Below are 24,200 nucleotides of genomic sequence, written 5' to 3'. Positions count from 1 at the left end.
CACTACGAACTGGTGGTAATTTGTGGACGTTGAAGAGCACAGCTCGAGATTGGGAATTTCTCAAAACTAGGAAGAACGGAGCAACTGGTTTTGAGGTGGAACGTTAGACACCTCGCATGAACGTAAAAACTACGTGAGAGCAGACTTTTTAGACAGCAGGTCATGTTGGCACACTTCTATCTCCTCGTGCCACATCCGGCTATAAAATGGTATGTTGGCATGGTTTTTTATTGGCGAGGCCAAATAGAGAAATTAGACGCATGCATATAGTGACTTTGAATGTGAAACTCATCCCAAATATTCCGCGTATATGCACGTAAAACGGGATTCACCTGGTCCAAAGTGACTTGAAAGCATGGTCTCTTGAGTCTTCTAGATGCTTTTGAATTCCCACTAACTACAGAAAATAGGCTGAGAATGCTGTCCTTAATTGTGAACCTGCTGGGATAGTGACTTTTCATAAGTATTATAGCCATGGATCTTAAACGTTGTGACATTGACTCCCGATGGATCTATTTAAGTCGAATTGCGTTTAGCAATGAGTAGAGGGAATAATTAAAAACTAAGCAATTTGTTTTTGAGGAATTTTCGCTTTTGCAAAATGCACACTAAGATTTATGTAAACTTGGTAACATAGTTATATTTTTCAAAGTTTTCTAGCATGCAAAGTAGCGACAGCAAAAAAGTGCGTACGTGTAGATGAAATTGAGAATTACATCAACTCCTCTTTAATAAGACAAATTAGAAAAGCCAGGGTGCAAAATTCCCATAAGAATTTCTACTCCCACCGCAATTCCAATGGCTGAGTGGCAGAACGAAATGAAAGGACAATATTCTTTGCCCTCTGCGGCATTCTTGCAATACCACGCATTCGTTGCATTTCCCAGTCAGGTGAAGAGTACAAGCAAGAACCACCTCCGACCAAACGCTTCTGATCTCCTTAGAGCACTTGGGTGTTAGGGTGAAATCTCTGCGAATGTTCCTTTGTAATATGCAATGTATAATAATAGCTTTGCTTTAAACTAAGTGTGCTGCACTAACATTCGGCATCATTATAAGGAATACGGTTTTGTATTTTCAGTAGTTGTTATCAAAGGAATAAGGGTTGTTATTTCATTTATTGGGTATTATTTACCACTTTCGTTGCGGTTTATGTGAATGTTTTTGGTAGCAGCTACCTCACCAAAGGGAAAGACCAAATGAGCTTACAGAAAAGAACAAGGACTTACACCTACCTAACTGCGTGTATGAAGTCGCTGCATTTTAGGCTTCGTCGGTTAACTGTAAAAATGAAATAATGTGTTTGATGGGGAGAAATATCTATTGGAATGATGTGATTTCCTCATCCATTCATTATTGTAATTACTGTACTTCCCTTTTTCTCTCAGAAATCAACTATCCACGTATTTGTAGACATTAGTTGCCATTGAAATACAAAAGTGGTGTATCATCAAGTAGCTTTTTTCCAAAGAAACTAAAATTGTCAAGAATCAAGTTAGCAATGGATAAATGACTCTGACCAAATGAAATGGTGATTGAATCACTCAAATGCACATGACGTATCGAAATCGAATTCTTCCCGAACACTTAAGGAATTGTATTTTTAATAAACTTCAAAACAAAAGCTTTGGTATTACCAGTTCTAAAGGATAACAAATTCAAGCGTCAAAAAGAGCTTCTGCGATAGCTGATAACTAAAGGTTTTTCTACGGCCTTCATGGTGGGTTATCCGAAATAACAAACACGGGCTTATACACACTTTATTTACCTACCGCATATAAATGTGTGATAAAATTTCCAGAGAAACGAAACAAGATCACAACGCATCAGGGAAGAATATCATATGTATCCGATGTCAAGAAAGTCTCTAACATTTTCACTGTGGAATGTCCAATCATCCATTTGAAGGTGGTCATGTAAGGAGACGTGGCGAAAATAAATGAAGTACCGTCAGCGTTTGTTGAAGCTAATCATTCAGAATGAGGTAGCTTTCAATCATTTACTTGTCACATGTTGTTTGGTTGAGGGGGGAGTTTTGTATATAAGGTAAATTTATCCATACGTAAGGTTTCAAATCCAACAAGCAGCTGGCACATCGTAGTACTTTAATACCTAAATGGGTTAAAAACCGAAGTGATAAGGAGTACAATACTTCTAGTTATCAGCCCGTTTCACAAGCGAAGATGTTGCAAGTAGAAATACTCTAACTTACGGGGCTTCCAGTGGTGTGTTCAGCGTGCCTCGAACGCAGCGTCTCTTCCGCCTGGCTCCACATAGTGGAATGTGGTGATTCCACCTACCCTCGAGAGGCTGGGACTCAGAGCCTGCCGCGGGTTGGGAGGAGCCGCGAATGTTTGGTAGGAGTCAATCAAGATGCCTACAAATGCTTAATTCTAAAATTTAACTCCAAAATACGGTCCAAGTCACGCTCCCCAAGCACCCTGATTCCATTCAAATGTTAGCTTGCTATAGTTTTACCTTAAGAAAATAAATATAAAAACTTCCGTGGAGATTTTTTTAGAGAAATCCACAAATTTCGCAGATCTGTAAAGAATCATGACTAGAAACTAGTTAGATTCCTGTAAAAATTCCGCAAATCCTAAGGCACGAATGCGCGGAGTACATGCTGTATGATGTTATTACCTATACAATACTGCAGCTTGAACGACCTACAAACCTTTATAAAATAACCTGATTTACTTCTACTATACGCACCCAGACTTACTGAGGCCTCTCCAAGCAAAGGATTACTTCTTCTTTAACCCTTCTCAACATTTTCTCGGCTACTCAATTTCATTATTCCCTCAAATCAGGTGAAAAGATGAGCTAGACACCAAGCGAAACCTCACAAGTAACAGCACGAATGAAAGTAATCCAGTAAACGGTTACACTCGTAGACGAAACTTTTTATTACTGATTAAAACTATGTCCAAGAAAATGGCGCCCCAGTTTGAATCGCCAGGATTATTATTTACACACCTATTCCAAGTGTTAAAAGAGGTGCGTTCCGCTCATGTGTGTTAAAATTTGCGGAAATCGGAATGAATCATTTGAAGAAAATCTGCCAATGTTGGATCATATACACTTTTCCCAAAGTACTTAATCCAACTTTGAGGGCATTCACGGCTCTATTATCTTATGCTTAATCCAAAATATTACCCTTTGATTTAAATGGATGATTGTTAGTCAAACTGCCCTTTGATTCTTGCATGCCTTTTCCTTTCACAAATACTAGTCGCATTCCAGCGGCTGAGAGGGTGTGCTGTGCGCGCTTGCATATTAAGAGGATCTGCAACTTAATTTCCACCCAACATGGTGTAGTCTTTGAACACCAAATCAACATTAAGGTGAAATGTTCCACCTTGTTTTGTAAAGAGCTACATGAGACTACGTAAAGCAAAATACGTATCTTAAGGCTTCCTGGTCTATAAAAGGGTTTCTAGTGAATACGAGCTCTTGAGGTGTAAACACGTGACTTCTCTACTTGAGTCCGGTACCCATTTAATGTGCTCAATGATGTGTGTTGAAAGCTAAGTGATTTAGACTCGTGTTACTTCACCAATTTTATTCACGAAAGTGGACTCGATGCTAACCCCACAGTCCTATTCCAAGTTATAAGTTAGGGAGCAATACTCCCAACTGAGCAGTAGGGTAGTGGGAATGTATTTGAAAATATTGAAAGCTTGTCTATCATGTCATGCAGTGAAGTAGATTTTGCAAGCGACTAGACTTGTCTGAGCAAGAATGATTACCACAGGAATTTGGTTACCTTATACTAACATGTGCAACGTTCATTTTGAACCTGGTTGGAGGAATCGAATTTATTCACGCATTCAAATGAAGCTGGTGGATCACTTTAAAGACTATGAGGTGTCACCTGAATTAAAACTGAAGAACGATTCTTCAAGGGGAAGAGCTGTAGAGACCCAAGACTTTCCTGAAGACGAAAGAAGGCATAATACCCGGGCAGAATATGTATTGCCGATGTACAGAAGGGGTTGGGGCTGCTGACATGGCTCGGAGTCTAGCCCACCCGATGAAGGTACAATAAAGATGCACCTAAGTGGCCCCTCTACCAAAACCGAGAGTTGAAAGAATGACCAACGTATCACAGAGCGTGAATTTACTACTGCAAACTACTACCATGCTGCATATTCATGTTCTACATATGTTAACTTATTCCCAAACTTCTCGTGGGTCAATAAACATATTCCATTTCACCGCTATTTTACAAATTCAATTTAAATGTCTGACTGATTAAAGGGCATCTTTTTGCCCAAATTTACGCATCTGAACAGCACATTGGCACCAGGTCTTGGAAGCAAAATTTGCTTTTTTCAAATAGGTCGTAACTCTAAATTACTAACTATAGGTGCTCTTTTACCCAGACTTATGAATAGTTAGAAGGAATAGGAGCAGGTGAGCTGAGATTACGGCTTGCTCACTCCTAATCCCTGGAAGACTTTGCAAAAAGCCCAGAAACTGTCAGCTTTTTCGGCTCGGTGAAGCAGACGTGGGTATCACTACTTGGCCAGACGATTTATATCTACATTCCCTCGTCTTATGGGATCTAAGCCTTGTATTGTGTCTGAGCGTAGCATTGCTGGATAACATCTGGAAAATTGTATTTATAAAAAATTTGAGATGGATTCCTAGGCACAGGAATTCCTCATTCAATTTATTCTAATAGAGATTAGCGAAGTTCAGCTGCCGTATGGGGCGCCTCCTTTTACCTTTCCATATTTCCAACCGCACAAAATCTGAGTGCGTATTTATGTCGCATCTGCTGCCATCACAGAGAAGCCCTAAGTTACGCTTGGCAGTTTCACAGTTGTAGTGCAAAGTAAAGATACTGAGTAATCTCCTTTAGCGTGGCATCTCCGGCTTAGGCAATCAGGAAGTAAAGTCGTATCTTGGACACAACAGCGTGCACTCCTGGGGAGACCAGCATTAATTGGCACCCACCGCTGAAGTTTGCCGGCAATACCCAAATTTGTTTCAATTTACAAATAACCCAGTTTGAAGCAATTTTGTATGAGCACACTAAATTTACAAGTTATAAGCTAGAGCATGAAAAACTAAGAGGTCGAAAAATTCAGTGCCCTTATGAGGAACCATGGGAATCTTCTCCACTAATAACGTCGATTCAATATACTTACTTCTTAAGTAATCCCATAGCCCTTAAATTTATTACTCTTATAAAGTGGAGGCTTAGAAGCTGCCTTTGCCATGCACAGGGCTACTATCTCTAGGGAAAGCTGTTGAATTATCTAGTGAAGTAGTACAACCGGATTATTGAGTCAGAAGAAGTAATGAAAATGCATCTACTGTCGGGAGTTTGCTAGCGATAATTATTGAGGTGGCCAAAATTTTGTCAATTTGTCAAATTTTCAACTTCCTAGTACTCAAATTTTTGCATTTTGATAAAGAGAAGTAAGTGGCCAAAAAGTTGCACATTTGGCAAGAGGTCATTTGGTTTGCATGCCTAGGGGCGAAATTATGGCGTTAGCCGGCCTGGTTACATTAAGTTGGTGTAACTACGCTTCCTGCTGTCACTTTCAGCAAAGTCAAGATAGTATCACCTCTGTCAGGTACGGTCCGTCACATTTGCTTTGGAATTAATTTGTATTTTTTAATAAGACCGATTCTGATAAAATAGATGCCAGTCATGGACAAGTATGCCCTTTTCTACCACCTTTTCTTAAAATTTAAGGGAAATTTACACTGCCAGCAGAGAAAACATGCTTCACTTTGGTGGACGAATTCGAAGATAGCGTTTGTCCTTTTCTAAGATTTTGAAGGAGAACTGTTCTGCAATAACAGCTTTAGCGCTGCTAGACATTGAATATAAGCCTGCTCACCATAAATGCTGTATATTTTTTTAAGTCCACAAGCCATACATATTTGTCGTTTTTAAAAAACCAAACCTTTCTCAAAATTTTTAAACGTTTATGACAGCGCTTTGGTAGAAGTAAGAACTCCCTTTCCGTCATTGATGTCTCATTAATGCTTCAAATTCCCACTAGGTACACTGCCGCTAGAAATAAGTAAATATAAAAGAAGTGTGGAGCAAATCAATGATGTCATAAAGATAGTACTGTGGACCCGCTACCCAACATGTCGTCAAGATAATATCTGCTACCCTGAACATATAAAGTTACTCATCTTTGATGGAAACTGATAAGCTTTGCAGGAAATATTTCCCAGTACTCGAGATTCCATTGTTAGACGGATCCAGACCTTACTTCTGCGTTTAGTGAGCGTTTGGAGGCGATTTGCAGCCCCAAAATCAGGCTGCATTCAGAGATAATTTGTGCAAATAATTTGCTCTTTTGAAAGTGAAGAAATAAACGATGTCAGTGTCACTTTATTGTATGGAGCTCATTGCAAATCTCATGGGTTTTTTTAAATCACTCGTAATATTTAGATCATTTGTTCAGTCGCCGACAAAACGGTGAGCGAGCTGGATTTAATTTCGTAATATTTTCGTAATATTGTGCCTTTTGGGGTGGGGTGAGACCCGTTCGAAAGCCCAGGAATCGGTAGTGTTCACTGCGCATTGATGAAAATTGCCTCGCATAATAGGTTTGGTGTTTTTCAAGGCGATTTTTAAATAGTCTACAACTGTTGGCACATGGAGAGGCACTCGTTGGATCTACTTGCGTGCATTAACCTGTAAAACTAAATTTTCTTCATTTCTGCTCCAAACGACTCTTAAAGGCGATCGCCTTCGGTTTTCTTTTGTTTCGGTTCCATTTTAGGTAAATGATGATTAATTCCTTCTTCATAGCATTTGAAAAGGCATTGAGGCAAACAACTCCTAATGTCCCAACCGCTACTAATATATGCTTCCCGACCTATTGATGTACCCTTCCTGCAAATGCTCGCTTATGGGGATCGCGCAGAAGAGAAACGTCCTCTATTTATCACCGACTGGTTGCTATCTGTTCCACATGGCGTTAGAAAACGATCATCCGGCAGGTAGGTAGCGAAGGCGTTACTAAAACTGCCAACCCGCATCAGCATATGCGCGGTTTTCCAGGTATGAGCCTAAGAATCACATTCGCATGGGGAAACGCATTGGAATTACAAAGTCAGCTAAACAAGTAAACCTCTCAGCCAGTCTTTCGGCTGTTAGTTGATAAGAAACCTTGCAAACATGCCCCTCGGTACTTGTCAGTGGCTATTTACTAACTCACAATGATATTTGCATTTCCCAGCATGAAATCTGGCGGAAGTCTATAAAATACCAACCGAGCTGGGCGCTGTTCCTAGTATTACCACTAAGTTGGCTGCAATTTTCATGTGAAAAGTGTTTTTTTAACATAGTTCTTAAGCGGCTTCTGGCATTGCACGCCTTTACTTTCGCACGCTGGCGGAAGAAGTAGCGAGTAATCAACGTCGGTTCGCCAATGTAGGGCCCAACTACGCGAATGCACAAACAGCCATATTACTGGTTACGGACACGAACACAGAGGGATGAGGATACGGGGGGAAGAAAGGAGAGGTAGGAAAATTGACGATACGCAGAATTGGGGAAGCTTCCTCAAAGGTCCTCAGTCCTTCACCTGGTAGGCCGACTTGCCCGGATCCTCCTTCAGGGTTACCGTGCGATTGAAAATCAGCTGCAAGAAAAGGTCGAAGAAATTTATCTCCACATGATGAAGTATGCGAATTACGAATCGTTATGCCTAGCAGAGGCTCATTTTGCCAGACGAAACAAAGATTGTGGCTACTAGGCAAGAGTCACTGCAACATTAGATACCGAGCAAAAGAAAATCATCTATAATAAGCTAGGAGTCATAAAATATGGGAGGCGGAGCCCATAAAGTGCGTCCTCGAAGAACATTGACGCCTTAAAATGTTGAACTTCAAGAGAGCTTTCAGCGCAGTGCACAATGGCTGCAAATTAGCGATAGGTAGAAGATGGGCCTTAACAAAATTTAAAAAGCCGAAAATAAATTAGATGCGGTAAGGCAAAAATGATTCTAGAGACTTCCAGAATTCGCTTAATCATCAGCAAAAGTGGTTCGCAAGCGTATTTAAAGGTACGAACAAGTTCCTCCAAATCAAGATTATCATAACGATACCGGAAACCGCGATCATGGCAAATAAGAGTTTCAAAGTAGCAAATAAGTCTTCTGGACGAATTTGAACAGGGTAAAAAATCTCGAGGATTTTGAAAGCGGGAAAAAGTCGACTTTGCTAAAAAAACTTGTGCCAAAAATCCTACTTTTAGTAACAGGCACTTCAGACGTGGTAGCCACACACCACCGCCAGCACTCCAGTGATAAATGCTGCTACCTCTACCTACTTAGGGTCGAATGACTTTCCAAGCCAAGAGGACAATTTGCACGCGTTTTGAAAGATGCTTTAAAAAGCGTTCCTTGTGCAACTGATTGTGCAAGCGCATCCGGTGAGTGCAGACTCATGAATTTGCACTGGATCGGAAAAACAAGTGAACCAAGTATGATGAGCCCAGGAAGAAACATCATCACTGTTGCGGCATACGTATATACAAACGCATGATCGATGCCGTGGCAACAGCGCGCACCATTCAAACACTAATTGAGAAGAAAGTACGTCAAAAAAATGATTGCTAATGAACGATAGGTAGCTCCCATCACCTCCTAGAGATTTTTTATCCCCTCAGAGGGTTCGATAATATATCATTCCTGACAAACAACCACTGCATCCTTGTAAGCAAAAAAAAAAACGCTTGTGACTCCATATAATCGAATGAAACTGGAAAAATCAACGAAAAAATTCCAGGAACAAAATGCCAAGTTATTGAAAAAAGGTATAAGTTTCCTCATGGTGAAAAAATATCCGACTTTCCACTGTACATGATATAGTGAGCACTCTTCCCAAATGTCAATATTCTACTCATTTGTTGACATTCCATCGACTAATGGAAGTCGAGGATGCGTCGGTTAAGTGGTTACGTTGTTAAGGTAACCCTCCCTCTGAGACCTGCTGAGGCGATAGAGGACTGATTAAAGCCAGTTCACACCTCACCATCTCTTTTAGTGTCAGCAAAATTATATTGGAAAATAAATATAGTGTGCTTTGAAGTCTTAATGCGCATTCTAAGTTACGGGAAATGGTTATTTCGGTTAGTAAGGAGTAAAAGTACAGATAATTAAAACAAACACGCAACCCACAGGTAGCATTGTAAAGCGATAAATAAAACAAGCACAATAGATGTTGGAGTACACACGGGACAGTAATCGTGCCTTAAGCACTTTCTCATGAAAAGCAATTATTGAAATAATGCTTCACTGCAGATGTTGCATACTTTATGGGATATGAAAGCAGTACGCATATCATTACGATGAGGAATGGTACCGACTTACTGAATAGATAGAAAAGTCCGCATTTCAGCGTTCCAGCTCATTCAATAATGGACTTTAAAAATTTAATCACCTCGTCATCATGCATGACAAATTCCCCAAGGAAAGATTTCGACAAACTTCTGTTGCCTTTGGGATAGATTTGAATTTGAGAGGCTGAGCGAAAAAAAGTACTGATTAAAAAACGAACACTTTTCAGGAACTTGCTGGGATCGAAGCTTCTGGTGATGCTGCACACTGCTTATTGTAAAGCCTATTCCGTGTTTGATTTAAAGTAGGCTTAAACGCGAGACAGGTTCACTGGGGAGCAGAAAGCTATTTTAGTCAAATTCGGGTAGCAATAAAAGTGGAAGACGGTTTATAACGTCACAAATCGTAAAGAGGATCTTGGCGAAGTGCGAAATAGAGGTGGTCTTTCACCTGCCGTGGAGGTATGTGTGGGCAATTAATCACACACGGTGGTCACTTCTTGTGGATGTGTATCTGTGTTCGTTTACCCCGTGCTGGTGACATCACAGCCAAAGCAAAAGTCCCTCCTCTATGCTCTCAACGCAAAGAAACGTTTCGATCATTTAAGACAAGGTACTGTGCAATAAATGATAAAGTCGCATCTTACTAAAGGCAATAAGGCAAAACTGAACTTTGTTTGGCAGAGGAACGAGAGAAGTAATTGCGGACTTGCTAAATTACCAAAGTAGTACAAAAAAAAAAACAAAAACACGTGAACGAATCACAAATCAAGAAATTGACGTCTTTACAAAGAAGTTGAGCAAGCATGCAGTAGGCGTTGTCTTTATTTCCGTTGCAGCACAAAGCCATTACAAAGCACATCGAATAAAATAGCGAGCAAACAAAACCATTCCCTTTCTTTACAAGCGACACCAGTTAAAAACTTATCCTATAGATTTGAAAAATAAGCAATGAAGGGGGATAAATAGAGCCTTATCTCGACGCAAGTTTAGAATAGCAGAAGTTGAGGGGATAGAGGAGCCCTGCCACAGCAAGCGAGATTTACCATATAGAGAAATGAAAAATTAGTGGGCTTGGTGGTACATAGTTTGTAGACTGTGGCTTGTATAGACTTATACCGTTTTTGATCTTTAAGTAACAGATATGACGATACATTACAAGGAGTGGTGGTTATTAACCAACTGCACTATAACCCCAGTAGGCGTACGCTGCCGCCGGGTATTTGCACCTTGCCAAGAGCACAAAGCGACTTTATTGATATCAGAAGAAATGATACAGTGAAACTTGTTAATACCCTGCCAAAGAGAAAAACATAACCAACTTTTGGGTTATGAGATAAAATTAAACAAGAAAAAGATGTTTAAGATGTACGCGTTTCACACTGAAAAAAAAAACAACCAAATTGAAGAACACTTCCTCACGCCTAACTTTGCGTTTTCCAGCACAAATACATTTTTTCTCACGAAATTTTAAGAGGAAAGGGATTATAGGGAAAGAAAACGAACTAATTCCGTGTTGACTCTAAGTAGGAGTAGCAAACGAAGCTATAAAACGCAGCGAACCCAAATACGGTTTTAGTAAGCCAGCGTACCGCGTACCACCCATTTCCAGCGCGTATGGGTTGCCCGCGCTCACACAATACTCTGGGAGGGAAAGCTGTACTTTACTCCTCAACTCAACAAGACTTGAATTTAACAGGAACACAGGAAAAAAACATCACTTTTATTTGATTTTTAGCAACAATTTTGGTGGAGTTTGCTCTGTTCGTAGCTTCAAAGTTGGTCAAATATAAAAGTTGCGAGAAATATCGAAAGCACGCAAACTCAACTGTACGAAATGGCAATAATAATTTAGTGCATTGGATCGGTTGTTGCAATTACGTATTCTCCTTGTTCATCAACGCAAATCTTCCTTTTTAGTACAGTCCCACATTCATTTGAAAACGCTACTGCGTAGACATGAGAAATGGGTAAAAGCTGACAAGCCTTCACGATTGAGATGAATCGTGAGAAAATGTCAGTTGAACTTCTTCACAGCTGCCAGGGATGCCATAGCTCTAAGCAATAAGTCCAAAAGGGGACGTGCTGCTGGGAGTAATTCTAATAAAAATGAACAAATCTTGTGAATAAAACATCGCCTTTACGTCTTGATATAACAACAACAGACAATAAATTGGACCGTTGCTCTAAACAGGCGATGACAAACATCTATCTTTTAGGCCAACGGATAGCCTCATGAAGGTGGTCTGGATTTGAGTTTTTTGACAGTACCGATTCAATTGAACAGAGCGAAAACCCAGAAACCCACCTTGCCAGGTTCGCTGTCTTGATCAACTGTGAAGAAGCCAATGCGCTCGAATTGGAAGCGGTCGTACACCTTGACATCCTTCACTGATTGTTCAATTAATGCGTCAGAGACCACGGTCAACGATTTCTGTAAAAACGACAAAAAGTAGTAAAATGAAAAAAAAATTGGAATTGAGAGAATCTCGATTACTCTATCAGCTTCAATAAAGCTTTGCCTGATATGACGTGTCACTTACGAAAAAATTTTACATTTTGAAGGTGAGTGCGCCAGATTGGGATCAACAGACTGCAAGACGCAGGCAGATGTGTTCCCGGTTGGAACAAATGATATTAATTGTGCAGCGGAACCCACTCACTCAACAAATCACGACGACCGGTGTTAAATCGGAAAAAATAGTACATGGACAATCCGAAAGTCGTCAAAAATCACAAACAAAATTAAGAAGTGCTTGTCATGCCAAAAACTGAAACCTTCCCTTCACCAGCATTGGGACTCGAACCGACTCGGGAGACAACTCTGGAATGCACTACAACACCGAGATTCTAAGGATTATTGATCCTTTTAGATTCGATAGCAACTCCATCAATATCACTATTTAGTAGCGCTTAAGCCACAGACACCGACTACTCCGGCCTCAAAGATAAGAGCTGAAGTGGTGACTGCCTTTTTTAAATAGCAAGAGTTAAAATAGGCGGTTTTGCCGGACAGTAGGCAGCCCAAATATGCATTTACGGGTCTTAAATCAAGGCCAATTTTTCCGCTCAAGCAAGCAGAGATATAGAGAGCCAACTCTCAAGTGGCAACCTCACAGGGGAATGCGAGTCATGTGCAGCGAAGTCCTCCGGTTCAACAGCCCCGGTAGCCAAATGGGATAAAGAGAAAGATCTGCATTCAGATGCCTACACTTCGCAACACTTCTAGCCAGAATTCACGTAGATCAAATGGACACAAGTCTGAAACCGTTTTGGGAGCCCTAGTTAGAAAAAGTCTACTGTCCCAGTACGCACCTATCTACTTCGTTGTTGCGTGCATGAGATTCAGCGGAGTACTCACCAAATACTAACAATAGAAGAGATGACATTTTTGGTTTCTGAAATCGAGAGAAAAATGCGAAAAAAAGACACTAGACAAGATCGAACAATGGTAACGTGTGATGGTGGTGGGACAACAGAGCCTAAGTTTAGGTGCGCTTGCACATTTCCTAGCCTCCCATAAATAATGTGATACCTATCATTGGGGAAGAATTGAGGAGCAAGAAATCCAACCATAAATTAATGGAGCAATGCGATAATTGGAGGGCGAAAAAGCTGCCCCATCAGCCTATTGACTTCTGGCGAACTTTCTCCTGCTAACAAAAACAAAGTTTTTCTCCCAACCCCACGTCCAGTTTCTCGAACGCCCAATGTTGCAACGGTACAAAAAAATTATTTTTAAAAAACGCCAAATAGTTTACATTGCGGGTATGCTGGGAGAAGCAATAATAAATTGGAAGAGACTTCCCACTGCGAAAAACCAAATGCCTAGTTTGCGCTATTAGAAAACTAAAGTTACTTTCCAAGGATGCCTAAAATGATGCAAGTCAAAAAATTTCCTACTAAAAAGTAGGGTTTTGAAAAGACATCTTCCTCTGAAAGTTCCAGATCACTAAGTAGCCCCTAAAGTCATTACCTCTGAATTCTAGGTTAATGCGAAAACCACATCGCGTCCTTTTAAATGTGGACTCAATTTAATTAGAAAGTAAGCTTAAGCTTTAAATTTTACCTAAAATCTCGTCCACTTTAGCCTATTCCACTGGCTTTTCCTCAAACAAATAGGCGTAGAGATTGTTGGAAGCTTAGGATTCGTCGTAATGCTCTTAAAAGCAAGCCAAAGAAATAAAAATTTTATATTTCAATTAATTGATAGATGTTAAAAGCCACCTGCCAAAACGATTAGTCGAATACAGAAATGGCAATGTTGATCTAAGGAAGACGACAGGACTACTCTGGTTAATGAAATCGGCACGTACCGGATTGAGAGCAGCCATGAATCCCCCAGGACAATCCTCGGGGTTCTTTTCCTTGAATCTGAAATGCAGGAAAGACATGTTGGACTGGAGTAAGACACTTGATTCCACCTCATACACCGTCATCGGTTGGCAAAAGATTGAGGAGGGCATTACACGGCCTGCTTCAGCTCTCAAAAACCGGAAAAATTGAGAGAGCATAGCTGGGAATGGGGAGATTACGAGCATTTGCCAGTAATGACTCTAGCAGGCAAAGTCTCAATGATCAAATTTTAGCGACAAAGAGTATTTCAGCAAAACAACAAATTTCGTTAACACGACACCATAATCGCGGGGGTAAAAATGCATCTATCGAAACTGGGAAAAACAAAGGAGGTGAAGATCGGGAGAAAAAAACAATTTACGCAAGTACATTGCTCGCAGAGAGGCAATTGTCCGTTTCAATGGGAAAACTTCGCCCTATTGAATTAAGGCCATGGACTTAGAATTAAATTTCGCTCAACAGGTAGGAAGAATTCAAGGTTGGGTGCATTTCCGCCAAATCAAATTTTATCAGGTAAAATTCGATTATATTTCTACGTCGGGAGAATAACAACCCTTGCGTCATAGGCTAATGGCCAAACTTTTACGACCCATGATGTAGCTCGCAGGACAAGGCCACCTACCACAGCAAAACCCTAAGGGGAAATAAAGCCTTGAGCAGCAAAACCAGGGAATTTGGTTCGGATAACAAATGGCAATGATAAATTGTTGTTGTCCACCTTAAGCAGACTCGGTCGCGCCTTCAGCTGTTTAAGTATGATGCTAGACCTTACGCATCACCTCGACAGACATTATTTTTTGTTAGGTCAGGTGGATGAACACATTCAGCGACAGATTATGAACATTAATCTAACAATGACCATTCCCGATGATTTATTCTCCTTCACTTATAATGCGTTTTCAAAGCGGTCAAGCTAAGTCTAAGTTGGAATGTTTTCTATGGGGCGGTCATTGCCCATATTATCAAGCTAACTCGCCCAAATGTTAATAATCACTTGCAATTTAGCTTAAGGTGCCACTTCAATCCTTTCAGAAGAGCATTGGTGCGCTAGAACTACAGCAAAAACATTATAGTCAGACCCAACAATCCTTCAACATGATAAAATTCAAGTATTCATACTCGTCAAAGTTACTGTGACTAGCATTAATGCCTCCAAATGGACGACCCGGTAAGAAATGCGAACCTGAGCAATAGTTGAAGTGAAAATTACTAATCCCCACTTTGATGGAGGTGGATGACAAATACTTCACTTAAATTCATTCACAATTTTATGGAAGATTACAATTACAGACCAATGCAAATCCTAGCCTTGGTTGTTGAACATATGTTACAGCTTAAGCTATTTCTGATTCAGTACGATTTGGGGACAGACTTTGCCGAAAGACTGAACTATTTTCCTAAGAGTGAACAAAATTACGGAAACCATGATTAGGGAGGATGGAAGTAAATGAACAAGGTAACCTGGGAACTATCCAAACTCACAATTGGCTGTAGAGGCGAAGTTCACATTTTAGTGGATTCGAAACCCAATGAATAAACGCCTTTGGTTTGTTTTCCGTAGAAACTGGAGTCGCGATGACAGAAATGCTTGATATTTTATCATTAGCATCCTAAAAGAACATAAAAGAAAGTGATTCATTCGCAAAGGCAGTTATTTTCAAAAATGCAGCGACCAAACATCACTGCGTTCAACCGCTTGCGAGAACTAAACAAGTTTGCAAACTCTTCACGTCTTCGAAACCAACACTTAACCTTGACTGCCGTAATAATGATTTCCCCTACGTTCGTTAATAATCCAAATTTTTGTTAAATAAAGGAAGCAATTAAAACGCTGGAAGCAAGGTGCTAAAGTGGCCAGATGTAGATGGCGTACCCTGTGGATCTCATTGACGGAGAGAACGAGACCAGCATAACGGATGCCGACCGTTTGGGTTAGCGTTAGCCGACGGAACCCAGGCTTCGTCTCAGGCATGAAATCGGACTGCTCAATAAACAATTCGGGCGCGAGGATCACCTGACGCATGGTGCTGTTTTCCTCCGCGGGGAAGTCAGGTGCAGTCACCTTGAGAATGCAAAAAAATTGCATTTTTGAATGTGCCCGCATTATTGGGGTAAATACAGGAGGACGCAGTTGAATAGTCTTTTGTATTGCGGTTTAAAGGTAATAAAGGTGGTCATTTTGGAAATGGATGAATCGCATACATACACACACGTGTTTGAGCTCACACGAGCGTTCATCTACGCAAGTTGTCGCCGTGCTTCGCATTATCCTGAGGAGGTAGAGGCTGTAGATGTTTCGGAATTCAAGCGTCATGACTTATGAGTCTTGACCCTCAACTACTTTTATCTGAAATCCCAAGTCACACAGTGGCAAGTAATTTGTGCTCTAGATAAAATAAAGATAAGCCATGTGACAGCTTGCTAGCTTACGAGCAGCAAACATGGTTTACAGCACAATTAAGCAGTGAAGATTTTGGCACATAAAATGGAAGCTTTAGAAGCGACGAAATGATTTATTCATAACGGCGTACTAAGATACCAGAATGTAGAACAAACGGGTTACAGAAATGATATCGGAATGAATTCCGAAGCATGAGTGAAAATAAACACGGGTTTCCGTAAATTTCAGCATGTGAGACTACAACACAGCCAAACGGCCACATTTATTGCAAATCACTGTCATTCTACCACCGTTTTAAGCTGATTTTTTGCATCGCATTCGGGGAATTTCGGTCGCTTCAGATACTTGTTACCGTGTTTTACCCTAAACACTAAAAGCGGGCAAGGCGGCAAAGGCAATGGATAGATGTGACAGGTGATCTGGAATGCAATAATTTCATTCCCTAAAGTGAGCGTATGCTTGATAATGAATCCAAAGAAATGAATCTGCATACGAAATGTGGGCGCTTTGGATGCCGCTTGATACCTTTTGGACATTGATAATTTTGTATAATAAGGGAAAGGTCCGATTGAAATTGCAAATTTACGCCTATGAAAAGTGGCCACTAGAAAAAATGAATTTACAAGGAGGAAGTTTGTGATCAATATGGACAAGGAGAAAACAACTCTAACGAATTATTATTCGTTCGCGCAAAAAAACTGCGGGAAGCCACAACAAGGCATGACGGACCTGCAGGTTCGTCGCTTTCAGAGGGTAATTTTATGAATGAGTACCGTACATCAAGCTCAATCAATGGAAACAAGGGTCCTGCTTAACCCTTGTGCATTGACTAGGTGGCCAATCATTTTGATTTACTAGTTAAAAGGATTTTATCCCTAAATACGGGTACTAATTTGAACCATTAGAAGAGCTTCTGAGATCACTTCTATGGTGCTATGAGCTCACTGCAAATCATTTTAGTGTATGAGTTTAAAGAATTCACGTTCATCTTATCTTAATTAGGAGTTTCGAGGTTCTCAGGAGTCAGGCTACTTATTAAGCATGGAAAGTACTTACAAGTAGTTCATTTTTACGGAAACCATTAAATTCACTCCTTATGATCGTATTTAAAAGCTGCATAAACTTGACTCTAGTTTAGCTATGGCTATAACGACACGTGATGGTGGAAAAGAACTTGTCGCGATGAGGAATGACCAAATCCCACCGGCCAATGAAATAGTATCCCCATCTTTTGACTTTATTTCAAAATTGTAATAAATGGTACTTGTTGGAGAAGTCCCCCTCGAGAATGGAATGCTGTACTAGACAGCACGCTATCGTGCCTTTTAGAAAAAATGAACGTTTCCAAAACCGCCTCCGCCTTGTCATTACATTGTATTTCCCTGAAAGTGGTCAAAGAATCACAAAATTTTTCCCAAGATACGAACTTCGGTGAATCGCTCCCACTTGTGCAGCCGGTGTTCTTCGAGTGCGATAGAGGTCACCGCTAATGGTTTGGTCATAAAAATCTGTCGCTGCCAGAGGATTTAATGTTTCGATAAAACACTAGGGGGTGGTATGAGGAGAAATTCACATCTATGTACGAAAATATCAAAAAGGTGCGAGAAAAAGCTAACTGTCTCCAGCAGGCGCTAAACAGTATGAGGCGGTTAGATGACAAAATTCGAACCAACAAACAACTGGCAATAAATCGGATAACCAATCTGACTGCATAATCTACGTCTCGGCGCTTTCGAAAATTCATTAACTAAAGGATTTCATGGGGAGAATATAGACAAGTGAAACCACGAGCAATGAAAAGCTTTACTATCCAAACACATCTGGTTAAGCGAAAGAAATTCGACAGCAGTGCTCAGTTTATGACCCACGCGCACTAGCAACGCGTGGGACCTCAAAGACGTAAAAAACCCGACACGATGATTCAGAACCCCGCAATTTTTTGGGCATCAGATGAATTAGCTCGTATCAATGGAGAGACCACACCGTTACCGCAAGCTCTTGGCCAGTGTGTAATTAGCATTTAGTCCGTTAAGTTAGCAGGTTGCAGACATCAGCAAGAAAAAAAACTGATCAGAAAGGACACACCACACAGATAAGCTGTTGAAATGGTCCAAATGAATTTTTTGTTTGCACGAGGTGGTGGAAAGGTCGAATACGTAGTAAAAATTAAAAACTTTGGCACATAAGAACAAACTCCACAGATGCCCTCGGCTGCTGGACAGTTATTTGCCATAGCGTACTCATTACGGAATGCAGTGGAGGCGCTGCCACAATTAACACTACAGCTTTTGCTCGCAAGCCTACAAAAGAACCATGAAATTAACATTTACACATGGTATTAAATTGAAACATAAGGACATTATGATCCCAACCACTGCTGGAATACTAATGGTGGTGAAATGAGCAATCGCTGATCACTGTTTTGTGGTACAAATGTGGGATAGCTACCTGATCGGCGCCAACGAAACAAGTAATTTCTCATTCAACATATGTGTTTAAAATGCAACACCGGTGAAACGTCTGGTGAAAATTTTCCATTAGTAATATGGAAAATGATTCCGGATGGAAATAAGGAGGAGCTTGAAAGGAAAAACCCCAAAGGCAGTCCCGTTTAGCGAAGCTAAATTTTCAAAGGATTCTGCACCAACAGTTTGAAACAGCGGAAGCAACATGACCTTTTCGATGGCATGCCGTAAAAGCAGTTTCTTCAGAGCGTCTGATGTAATAATGAGAAAGTCTTTAAGGGAAAAGCGACTACCGATTCTAAATCTCAGTCTAACACTTCAGTAGGAATAAGCTGACCTCATTTCTTACATTTCCGCTCGGTTTGCACAATGCGACAGATAACTCAGCTCTCCCAGAAATGTGTCGATTTGATTGTAAAAAAGTCACCAATCTTTTTTATGAAAAGATCTACGTATGTGCAATGTTCGCATCTTACAATCCTTCAAGCAGTGGGTGTATTAAAGATGGAACATAAAACAGAAAAAATATAGATTTTAAGAAATCTAGGTAAACCGTAACAAGTCCCTTCCAGTTTCTTTTAGTCAAAAAACCATTGTAAGGGTCACCTAGCAACAACTTTATGACACTAACCTACTAGAATAAAATACAAAGTATACACAGCAGTTTTGGGAGCAAAAGTGGAAAGAAAACTAGAAAACTATCTTAAATGAAGGGAATGACATCTAACTGATGAAAATAAAATGGTGCTGCATTTACAGAAAGATATCACAAAGTGGGGAAACTCCGCGAAGTGTTAGAATAGCGCATGATTACATATGAGTGACAAATCAAAAACTTTTCCCCTTTGCCAAATGTTTGAAACCAGAAATACAGTAAACAATTTAACAACCATGGTGTAAGTATATGCGCACTTTCCCTACAGCAAAAATACCTCCACGTAACGCCAATCACAGCTATAAGCTACAACATTCCATTTTGAACGGCTTGACGAGGGTGGGGGAATCTTAACGAAAATATGACACGCAGGAGCTCTTTTAATTCACTCGATTTACGCATATTAAGCACCTTTACATATTATTAATGAAATTTCATAAATGTAGGGCTTTGGAAAATAGCTTGCGAAGAAAACGGATAAATGCTGATATTATATGAATGCTGAAAAGCATCAGCAATCAACAATTCAAGGTGCCTCAGTATCGATACTACACTGTCCATTTGGTAAAAACAGACGTTTGTTTGAATAAATTGGACCGGCCTGATCATTCTGTACTGTTATGTAAATAACGGGTCTAAGGAAAGCTTAAGACAATTATTTAATCCGACTACTGTGAATTAGGAGGCACCAGGGCCGTAATGGAGACACAGCACTTACTTCGACTACTTCATTGTCACCATAGAGTTCTTTCCAGTTGCTGATGACCAGATTTAGGGGTTCTTCCACACACATCCGGCGAGGGGCGTGTTTATTGAGGTAGTCGCGAACACAGGCCTCGAGGGCGGAGGGGTCCAATACGGTCTGGCTCACGGTGATACCGATGATCTCGCAGAAGTTGTTTATAGCTTCGGGGGGGAAGCCACGGCGCCGCAGCGCGGTAAGCGTGAATAGGCGCGGATCGTCCCAATCCGCCACCACGCCCGCGGCAACCAACTTCAGAATCTTTCGCTTCGAAACTACCGTATAGTTGAAGTTCAATCGACCATACTCCCACTGCACGGGGCAGTAGATGTCTAGGGCATTGCACAACCAGTAGTAGGAAGAACGTCTAAAATGTACGGTTCAAGGGAAGGAGAAAAAACGTTAAAGCTGTCATAGCCGATCCAAAACTATAGCAGATAAGCATCTTATGCACTCCAACATCATTAAATGTGTACATAAATGAAAGTAGTCAATCGTTAAAATATACGGCCGTTCTTTCTTATTATCATTTGCCTGTTTGATTCGAGACAACATGAGAATGTTCATAAACAATAAGTAATATGTAGAAGGCGAGTCAACTTCAACATCTTTATGTCTACGATGAAATCACGATCAAACGCATCTAACTGATCAAGGCAATTTAAATTTCAAATTAACATTGTACATCCATAAGTATTTTGCAAGTAAGTTGTGGTTTTATCTGTAAACAACCTCCCACGCTATCAAGAAAACCCCTATTCAAATTGAGTTATTCAAGGGCTTCACTTATTGACATTTGCGGGTGGAAGTGATGACGGAAGAGTAAGGTAAGTACCTCAATAAAATGGCCATTAATTTTGCCTACCCGACAATATAATTAAGTTAATTAACTAATCATCCACACCCAGTTAGGGCTTGAAATTCCCTGCACAGTCGGTTCAAGGTTTGGGAATGCATTAACTTTCTCCACACGCAAATCTCTCCTGTGCTAATTCACTAAAAGCAGTGACTTAAGAAGCTATTCTTTCAAATGAGTTGCAGTCCCAGGGGTATGAGCATGCAAAAATGTACGTGGTAAATGAAAGCAACTGTGAGGTTGTTATAACGTATGGTCAATAAACATAATCAGGATCAACGATGATAAATTAGATGAATGACGTTCTGGGTACAAACTCGGTGGAATGCAAATATAAAGCAATGAACGGTTAAGAAAATGATAAAAGGTAGTGGAAGAAGACCTGGCGGCATAACAAGTTAACAAGTAAATATATTTGACGATCTATTTTCGGGAAACATTACGAAAAAGCTACAGGATCAGGACTAATACGCGAGTAATTATACAAGTTAAAGGCATCCAGAAGATCATATTGACTTGGACAAAAATATTCATTGTGTGCTATACATCCGACGGGCCGAGGAGGCAGTGCCAGCTAAATAAACACTTCTCCCGATTACTGCAATGTTTAAGTTTTACTTACTTTTAAATAGTAACCGCTTGAATTTCAATGAAATTTTGACAAATAAGGCTCCCGTATTTTTAACGAGTCAAGCTACCAGTTGCGAGCACAGTTGTATCAGATATTAGGAAAAAGTATGAGTTCGTCAAAGCAGCGAACCACAGAAGACTGTTCAATAAAAACGAAGTTTCATCCGGCTATCAAAAAATGTGGTTACAACGAACAAGAAGCTCAGAATCCGAGTCGTGGATACCACTAGGACGTCTTATGCGCAGATACTCTCTCAAACTTGGAAGATTTTTTACGAGGTACTCATACTTCTTTGTAAAATAGACTTTAGAGTCAGTGATCACGAAATCCAGCCTGAAAATATATTGGCAGTTAGGTGATAATCTACCTTTGTATAGAGCACCTTTAGGTAGCTTATTAATGCACTGAGTCCATTCTTATCAAAATTAAGGAGCTGTGTCTAGCCTACCCTTTGAAATACTAGTTTATGCTATAAAAACATAGGCACATATTTGTAAATGAGTAAAATCTAACCCTTGAATAAATAAGGCAATTCAAGCATCATTGCAAGTAAATGTGCTGTTAGCGAAGAACCTAAGGATATGAACCATAAAGGCCTACAATTCATGCGCACCTTTATGGTAGATTGCAATCATGGCTGGGTTAAATTCCACTTCCCTCAACATTGCATACTGGTGAAACATTCAGAAAGACTTCAATCAGTAAAATATTTTGCTTCCTGTAAATTTGTGGAAATTTTCCAATTACATGGTCGAGTACAATTAATCAAAGGAATTGAAGGAACCAACCCACCGAGACTGGAATTCCTTTGTACACAGAGAATGTGTAATATTTTCAATCGAATCGCAAAGACAGTGAGTGTAGTCGTAGGTAGGATAAATGCACCATTCATTTTTTGTTCGATGATGAGGACGCATTTTTATGCGATAAGCCACCGGATCTTGCTTGCCATCCTCCAGCGTTAACTTCATCCGAAGAGTGGCCGCTTCTTCTTCCAACTGCAGCGGTAATGAGTACACGAAGTGATTCAAGCCAGGATTAACAATAAGCATTAAAATAGGATAGTGGGTCTCAACTTCGGTAAATAGAGAGATCGAAAACCATTGCATGAGTGGATTAACTTGCGCTAACAGCACTACATACGTAGCACTCCGACTTGCTTATCTAAACCCGGACCTAAAGCACGTGGCAATTATTCGCTATCTGTTCATGATAACTGATTGCATCATCTGGAGTCACAAACGAATCGGTTAAGCTAGAAACAATGAAATAGGCGTAAAAGTTACCCGGTTTAATGATAATTGCAATTTTGTGATTTCGAGTAAGTTAAAGTGACCAAATAAATAAAGTACGCACAGTATCACGCCAAAAAAATATGGAGTCCGCAAGGGCCTATATCTTAAGATCCTGGCAGTAAATGTGTTAACCCACTACACTCATTTATCCTGGCATTCGAATAGTACTTCTGGCACACAGACAGTGCGTTTACGGTACAGAAGACGCAAGTACCATCCATAATCTCATTTCAATATAACTTGGATAGACAAACAACCTAGCAAATTATGATAACATTTGGATACTAATGGAACTTTGGCAATAATACGCAAAAAGCCAGACCTTTCCATTTTTCATATCCATAAACAACCTTTTTGATTCCTCAATCGGTCGATTGCGCCAAGGAGATGGGGGAGGATCAAAACCCTTTAATTCCTCAGGACGCTGGTGACACACATAGCAGAGATCCAAATCGATCAATTTCAGTGCCCACTCATAAAGTTGTTGAAAATTGTCAGATGCGTAGGTGACCTTGTATGGTTCAAATCCCAACCAACGGACCATATCAAGAATAGCGTCAAAGAAACGAGCCTCTTCATTCTCAGGGTTGGTATCATCATATCTCAAATAGCAAAAACCACCAGTTTTCTTAAAAAACGGATATTAGGAGTGTTTTGCCTTACTCTAGCATAGCCAAAATTAAAGTTAATTGCTTTGGCATGACCAATATGAAGAATACCGTTAGGCTCTGGTGGAAAACGGGTCACAACATGACCACCTGTTTTGGCCAAATGCTCTTTAAGCAGGACCTGAGTACGATTGGTCACAACATAGCCATCCGTTTTGTAATTTTCTCCAGGTTTATGAAACTTGGCAGGATCGCCAACAATAAGAGGGGAAGGATCCTTCATCATCTTGAGTAATTAATGCTGCGCACGCGCAAACCGCACCATCAGCCAGTCAACCTGAACGGGATTTTAAGGTTCAGCTGCTTTAAACAAATGAATTTAAACAATTTGGACGATCTTCTGGTGTTTTAATATCATACCATTGCAGATCACCCAAATTGACTGATGTTTGGAAATTATTTGGAATATGCACATATTATTGTCCATGATGTAGCAAGTCAGGCAACATTTGATGGGTGCAAATTTCGTTTATTTTTAAGGAAATCTGAGAAAATGCGAAAAACTTTCCAGAGACACAAAAAGAGCAGATTCGTTCGCCTTTTTGTTATTTTTATTAAAATTGCGTCACATCTTCAAATGCATGCGTGCTGTGTTTCGCCCGTAAGACGTGGTGCGTCTAGAATTCTGCGCATAACTTCCATGGAACGCAGCTATGGCCGGGGATTGAAAACGTTCGACTAAAGCAGAGCCCTGAGCCCGCCCAAGAGTAGCAATACGTAGAGTTTTGTAGTAAAGCATATTTTTGACGATCTTATACCTTGGCTTACTGTTTGTTTACCTAAGCAGATAATTAACTAGCATTGGCATC

The 24,200-nt window shown here is 40.3% G+C and overlaps 2 protein-coding genes across 2 annotated transcripts; both read right to left on the bottom strand. All coding sequences in view use genetic code 11, as the record gives it.

Annotated features, from left to right (window-relative positions):
• Positions 1-1,416: 1,416 nt before the first annotated feature.
• EGR_06670 (hypothetical protein) lies at positions 1,417-5,993 on the bottom strand (the record flags this gene model as incomplete). Its single annotated transcript, XM_024495919.1, has 3 exons — positions 1,417-1,586; positions 3,160-3,361; positions 5,862-5,993. 3 exons carry the CDS (start codon positions 5,991-5,993, stop codon positions 1,417-1,419), a joined length of 504 nt encoding a protein of 167 aa, XP_024349685.1.
• A 1,563-nt stretch (positions 5,994-7,556) lies between these two features.
• EGR_06669 (Glutaminyl-tRNA synthetase) lies at positions 7,557-23,617 on the bottom strand (the record flags this gene model as incomplete). Its single annotated transcript, XM_024495918.1, has 9 exons — positions 7,557-7,625; positions 11,631-11,756; positions 13,639-13,696; positions 15,161-15,288; positions 15,552-15,740; positions 19,918-20,308; positions 22,221-22,426; positions 23,046-23,351; positions 23,387-23,617. 9 exons carry the CDS (start codon positions 23,615-23,617, stop codon positions 7,557-7,559), a joined length of 1,704 nt encoding a protein of 567 aa, XP_024349684.1.
• Positions 23,618-24,200: the final 583 nt, after the last annotated feature.

The sequence above is a fragment of the Echinococcus granulosus genome (assembly GCF_000524195.1).
Source record: "Echinococcus granulosus chromosome Unknown EG_S00061, whole genome shotgun sequence".
NCBI classification, from domain to species: domain Eukaryota; kingdom Metazoa; phylum Platyhelminthes; class Cestoda; order Cyclophyllidea; family Taeniidae; genus Echinococcus; species Echinococcus granulosus.
The sequence above is the reverse complement of the archived record's forward strand: the minus strand, read 5'-3'. Positions and strand labels throughout refer to the sequence as shown.